General features: G+C 55.7%; 1 protein-coding gene across 1 annotated transcript in view; it reads right to left on the reverse strand.

The window, feature by feature from the left end:
• Positions 1-3,870: 3,870 nt before the first annotated feature.
• Positions 3,871-6,736, reverse strand: part of ASPZODRAFT_60297 (hypothetical protein) — a gene marked incomplete at both ends in the record, with an annotated part of 4,576 nt that continues 1,710 nt past the window's right edge. Inside the window, 4 exons of the mRNA XM_022728905.1 lie at positions 3,871-5,694; positions 5,815-5,953; positions 6,149-6,196; positions 6,303-6,661. Coding sequence (XP_022583312.1) covers positions 3,871-5,694; positions 5,815-5,953; positions 6,149-6,196; positions 6,303-6,661 — 2,370 coding nt within the window. The remainder of the gene's footprint in view (positions 5,695-5,814; positions 5,954-6,148; positions 6,197-6,302; positions 6,662-6,736) is intronic.

The raw sequence follows: 6,736 nt of genomic DNA on the forward strand, positions 1-6,736 counted from the left end.
CCCCCCCCTTCTTCAACGCTTGGAGTCTTCCCACGCCGGTGTGAGGGTGTCCCTCTCGCTGGTTAACAGCTAGGTAAGAAGATCGAGCATGGATACAAGTAGACAGAGGGGGGTTTTTTTACTGGGTTGTGTCGGTGTCGGTGTTCTGCTGTGGAACTGTCGACTCCCGGCCCAGTCTCTCTCGGACAGGATACACGCTGACGGTCTCAACCAGTGTTTGACAGGCACCGTTTCTGTTGACCAGAGCCCTGTCCTGTCCGTCCACTCAGCCAGTAGAGCTGCTGGTGTTAATATTGTCGCTTCACAATGGCTTCATCGTACGGAAAGTAGGTCGACCGGGGACGCACTCGGCCTAGCTCAGCTACACCGCTTCTAGGCCGGAGGAGGAGCCTCAAAATAAATAAATAATATCGAGCTCAAATTTGCCTCTGCTGGATATTTTTCTTTGTTCTCGAGGACTCCGTCTTAACTAACGGCCCCCTAGTACTGTCTATTCGGCGGACCAGTTCATGAACCCCGGCCCTGCTCCTCGCCCTCCCACCGATCGCCCTCGCCTGAATCTCCCCTCGTCCACGTCGACCAGTGTAGCCACCTCGTTCAGCCAGATGAGTCTGAACTCGCCGAGTACCCCCGGCTCTGCCAGCCTCTCCCTGTTCCCCAACACCAGCAATCTGTCGCTCACCCACACAAAGTCGCAGTCGAATGGCCAGAGCGGCGTCACCGTCGTCAAGGAAGGGTATGTCCGCTGCAAGGAAGACAAGTTCCTCGCGACGTGGAACCAGCGTTATCTGATCCTGCGCGAGTTCCGCCTCGACTTCCTCAAGAATGAGACCGGCAAGGTCGTCCTCTCCATCCCCCTGCAGACCGTGACCGGCGTCTCTCGCTCCGAGGACACCAAGATGGCCTTTGAGATCGTGCGCCTCGCCAACCAGAAAGATGCCACCTCCAAGACCGCCATGCTCACCCGTGACGTGCCTACCAAGACTATCACATGTGAGGTCAAGAGCGACGACGAAATCTATGAGTGGATTGACAAGATCTATGAGCGCTGCCCGGGCATGGGTGGCGTCAGCAACCCGACCAATTTCAGCCACCGCGTCCACGTCGGCTTCGACCCCCATACCGGCGCCTTCGTCGGCCTTCCCCCGGAGTGGGAGAAGCTGCTGACCGCTTCCGCCATCACCAAGGAAGACTACAAAAAGAACCCCCAGGCCGTTATTGAGGTGCTCGAGTTCTACTCGGACCATAAGATGCGCGAACAGAACCCTCAGTACTACGCTGGCCTGTCCTCCCATCCCGGTGGCCAACAGGCCAAGACCAACCTGGGCGGCTCTGTGGGCAACTCCATCGCACCCCCGAGACCGGCCCCGCCGGGCCCGTTGCAGCGTCTGGATAGCGGTCAGGCCCAGAAGCTGATGGATGAGACCATGCGCTCCAACTCGTCGTCCCCAGCCCAGACTAGAAGTCCGGATTCGGACCGTGCATACGAGCAACAGCAGCAATTGGAGCGAATGAAGCAGATGGCCGATCAGGAACGTCGTCGGGTTGAAGACGAGGCTCGCCGCGCCCGTGAGCGCCAGAACGAGGAAGAACAAAACCGTCTGGACCAGGAGGCCTACAATGCCTCGCTGCCCAAATCACGCCCGCCCCTGGCCAAGCAGGAACTCATGGGCTATGGTGGCTCTGCCTCGGATGATTCAATGGCCAACCGCTACACACCCAGTCGTCCGGCTCCCCAAGCTCCGGGCGGCGCACGCTCTCAAGCCCAGGATCCATCTCGAGTGATGACTGCCCAACGTCCGGCCCCGTCTCCCCCGACCGCTAATGGTAAGCCAGACGAATATCTTTTCTTTTCTTTTCTTTTCTTTCTTTTTTTTTTTCCATTGCTCAGCTAGTTTTAACACCTTGCAACAGGACCTCAACCTACACACTCCCAGGCGTCCACCCGTCCTCCCAATGGCACCAAACCTTCTCAGGCCCAGGGTCCCCCCCCTAGCCGTCTTCCTGCTCCTGTGCAACCCGTGAAGCCCTTGAACATTGCCAATAAGCAGCCGGCACAGAAGCCAGCTGTGCCTGATGGTGTCCGGCAGGCCGAAGCGGCTCTCACTAAGAAGCCGGATGTCCGGCAGAAGGAGGTGCGCATGTCGGCCATGAGCGAGAACGAAGTGATGGACCGACTCCGCGCAGTGGTGTCCAAAGACAACCCCAACGAGTCGTACAGCAAGCAGCGAAAGATCGGTCAAGGCGCTTCCGGGTCCGTGTACGTGGCCCGGGTCAAGGAGCATGCCACGTCTGGCGTCGCTCGCGAGCTCTACCGCCAGTACGGTCCGCGCTGCCAGGTGGCTATCAAGCAGATGGATCTGCGTAGCCAGCCGCGCAAAGAGCTGATCGTTAATGAAATCATTGTCATGAAGGATAGCCAACACGCAAACATCGTTAATTTCCTCGATTCTTTTCTTCAGGAGTCGAGCAACGAGTTGTGGGTTGTGATGGAATTCATGGAGGGTGGTGCTCTGACGGATGTAATTGACAACAACCCTGTCATTCAGGAGGATCAGATCTCCACCATCTGCCTAGAGGTATGTAGACAAGACCTCTTGCAATTCAACTCCCGAGGAAATACATTTTTTGCTGACCATTCCCCAGACCTGTAGAGGACTTGCCCACCTTCACAGCCAGAACATTATCCATCGTGATATTAAGAGCGATAACGTCCTTCTCGATCGCGTTGGGCATGTCAAAATCAGTGAGTTCTTTGTCCCGTTCTTTCGGTGGTTGTGAAAGCAAGTTATGCTAACTTTTGCGCAGCTGATTTTGGGTTCTGCGCAAAGCTCACCGAGTCGAAGAGCAAGCGTGCCACCATGGTGGGTACCCCGTACTGGATGGCGCCAGAGGTGGTCAAGCAGAAGGAGTACGGTCCCAAGGTCGACTGCTGGTCTCTGGGTATTATGGCGATTGAGATGATCGAGTCCGAGCCGCCATACCTCAACGAAGAGCCACTCAAGGCGCTGTATCTCATCGCCACGAACGGCACGCCGCAGCTGAAGAAACCCGAGAAGCTGAGCAAGGAGCTGAAGTCCTTCCTCAGTATCTGCCTCTGCGTCGACGTCCGTCACCGGGCCACGGCCAACGAACTGCTGGCCCACGAGTTTCTCAAGATGGGATGTAGCCTTGCGAGCCTGGCTGAGCTTCTTCGTTGGAAGAAAAATAATGGCCAGTAATTTTGCCTGGCAACCCTTTTCCTACACATGCTCTCTGCTTTTCAACTAGATATTTCGTTTTTCTCTTTTTCGCACATCGGCACATAATCCTGTTGCCCATTTGGTTTCAACGACACCTCAGGCAACCCTTCCATGATATCCGAGTCTAATTATTTTGTGTTTATCAACTTGTGGGTGCGACTGGCGTGGATACGGCGTTGGTTTGATTTTTTGATTTCCTTTCTTCTTCTTCTTCTTCTTCTTCTTCTTCCTCTTCTTTCCGCCCCCCCCTTTTCCCGCTTACTACTCCCTCCTAAAACTCCAAATTTGCATGATCTCCCGATGACTTTGACGAGTCTGCTCACGCATGGCGTTGTTGTTCGTCATTGAGAAACCTCCATGTCTCTTCCCCTCCCCCTTGTCGTCTGCATGTCGATACGCTCTGATGAATGAGTCCATGACAAGCACTCTATGTTAAGCGAGAAAAGTAATAGAACATGTTATCTCCAAGTCTTATAGCAGTAGTATAGCAGTAGTATAGCATTAGTATAGTAGTATCACATTATGTATTCATTCATACTGTCAATAAATAAAGATTAAAAAAAATACAGGTATCTATTTTACGTTCCCAAGGCATCTCATCCTTTTTTCTCGCTCTCAGTGATGGCATTCAAAGCACACCCCGAATAACATCCCCAACCAAGCCACCGTACTCGGCAAACAGGACTCCGGTGAGGATATGCTCGCCCTCTTCGACGGTCCAGTGGCCCGCGTCCACGAGGCGTTGCTTCCACACGCGACGGTCTTCTTCCGGCATATCTTCCCAGGCGCGAGCTTGAGCCCGGGGATCCTGTTCATTTCCGGCTTGAACGAGGACGTTCCCACCGTCGACGGTGACGAGGATAGCAGAAGACCCGTCGGGAATCTCTTTGGCGTTGATTTCGCGAGCACGGAGCAGGTCTCGCAATGAGCGATGCGGGACTTGTACAGAGGGAATATCAGAAGAAGAAGAAGAAGAAGAAGGGACACCGCTCGGAGTGAGTTCCGGGTGGAGATGGGCAAACATATAAGGGCGGGCGACGACATCACGGACCCGAGTGGGCAACCAGTTCGTAGCGCCAAGATGGGGAGGGGTAAGGCCACGGATCTCAGTGAAGGCCTGCAGGGCTGCACAGGCGAGGAGGATCATGAACAAGGCCACGGCGCAGCTGTACGCTGTTTCCCAGTGTTGGGAGGGACCGGGCCTGTGCAAGACGTAGCGTGAGGAGCGGCTGTTGGGCGGGTACGGGGAGAGCGGCAGACGGTGCACGACGACCGTGTTGCCCATGCTGACGGAGGCGAGGCGCACGGCTTGCGGCCCCACGGCCGAGGTGATCGGGTGGGTGGGAGGCGTGAAGGTCGAGAAGCGCAGCTGCGTCATCGAGAAGGGGTGCACGTCACGCAATGTGGTGTAGAGCCGTAGCTTACTGTAGGAGGAGCCCTGTTGTTGGAGCTGCTCTTGCTGTTGCCCTTGCTTTCTGCCACTGCTGGGGTAGTATTCGACCGTGCAGATTTCAATGGACTGGTCGCCGCCAGACACGGCGATAATAGACTGTTGCTCGCCCTTTTCATTCGCGCCTAGATTGCAGACGTCCATCCCTAGGCCCATCTTCATGGCCCGGCGGAGCTTACGGCGCTGGATAATCTTGCCTGACGCCCCGGCGGTAATTTCAGCACCAGCACCAGTGGTGGGGGGTAACTGCACGAGAACGAGCTCGCAGCCTGTACGGTTGGGAGCGTTCCGCAGCACGAGTAATGCAGTCGGGGATAGGAACCGCAGCGCGCGGAATTTCGGTCTCGTCTGGTTCTGGCCCGAGAGCAGCGGCGTCTTGAGCACACACCGCACCTCTGGCGCGACGTTGGAGCGAGTCTCGCTGGAGATCTCGCAGGTGAAGATGTCAACTCCATTTGTATATGCCACGCGGAACTTGCCCGTGTCATTGTCGTCCGGCAAATCGATGATATCGACATCCTCGGCCTCCTCCCCGTCACCGAGTTGTATGCGGCCCACGACGTCTGTGCTGGAAGGCGACGATGAGGTCGCGCTGAAGAAGACAATCTCTCCAGAGGGCGCCAGCCCCGTCGCAACAACGCCTACGCGCGCCCTCTCAGCGCCACGCCAAGGCGACAGCCTCAGGATGCGCTGGTAGGTATCTGCCTTGCCCTTGCGGGCTTTGCTTCTGAACAGCGATACCTGAGACAGCGGGGTTGTTGTCTTGGGCGCTGCCTTCTTTTCGCTTGCTTCCTCCTCGGTCTTATCATTCGTTTTGTCGTCGTTGGCGACTTTCTGGGGGTAATCGATCTTAAACGACCGTAGATGACGGTTTTCTCCACGGAGCTGGTCCGCCTGCGAGCTATTTATACCTGCCAGAGCGACCACGGAGTCGTCATCCGCATACGCCGCGGCGAGAGAGGTCACCGAGTCCTCGTCGCGCGACAGCTCGATATCGACAATCTGGGAGATTTCGTCTCGTTTCGACGTGTTGAGAAGCACCTGCAATGGACCAACGATTAGTTTGGTGATTCTTTTCTCTCAAGGAACGAGCGTTTTCCTGATGGATTCATTCGATCTTACTATTTTATTTCCCACCCCGCTGCGTCCCTCTCCTCCTCCTCCTCCAACAAGGAGAAACCCCTGATTTCGCGGGTCGAAGTCCGCCGCGAAGAGCGGACACGACAGCGTCAGTTTGGCCGACGCAAAGGTAGGCGCCATCCTGAAAAGAAAGCAAGCCCCGTCAGATTATTTCCCTGAAAATCAAAGATTAGACGAGAGGCCACTCCGTGCTCTGTGTAAGGGGGCTTGAACCTAAGCTGTGCAGTGTGCACACTGGAGAACCGTCAGCTGTCCAAGACTGGGGGAATAATGACGACGGGTTTAGCTAGTCTTGGCATTCATCATCCTACAGTACGTGGGACTATAAAACTTTTGGAAAGAGAAAGGTAAAAAAAAAAGGAGCCTGTTTACTGTGTATCTATATGTATCAAGGGTTTCGAAATCAAGGAATATTTCTATGGGAGAAAGTAACCCAGTGAGTGATCTAGTCAATTTCCTGCCCGGTAAACTCAGGGAGGCGTTTGCGCACGTCCTCCCAGGTCTCGTCGCCCTCGACCAGCGACTTGAGAGCCTGTAGGATCTCGTCTTCGCTGGCGCGCACCTGCTTGGTGCTGTCACGATCGCGCAGCGTGAAGGTGTTGTCCTTCACAGACTGGAAGTCGACTGTGATGCCGAAGGGGGTGCCCAGTTCGTCATTGCGCGCGTACCGCTTGCCGATGCTGGCTGAGGAGTCGTCGACCCGGTTCGAGACACCGAGGCGGCGCAGTTTAGTCGTCAGGCGCTGGCAGAGCGGGCGGAAAGAGGCGTGCGTCGAGAGGGGGACAAGCAGGACCTTGCTGGGTGCAACGACGGGGGGGAAAGAAAGGACCTATCCGATTAGTATTGGATGAGTATTTATATAAATACTAGAGGGTAAATGGGACCGGAAGGGGGGGTAGGGGGG

This window comes from Penicilliopsis zonata (genome assembly GCF_001890105.1).
Source record: "Penicilliopsis zonata CBS 506.65 unplaced genomic scaffold ASPZOscaffold_3, whole genome shotgun sequence".
NCBI lineage: Eukaryota > Fungi > Ascomycota > Eurotiomycetes > Eurotiales > Aspergillaceae > Penicilliopsis > Penicilliopsis zonata.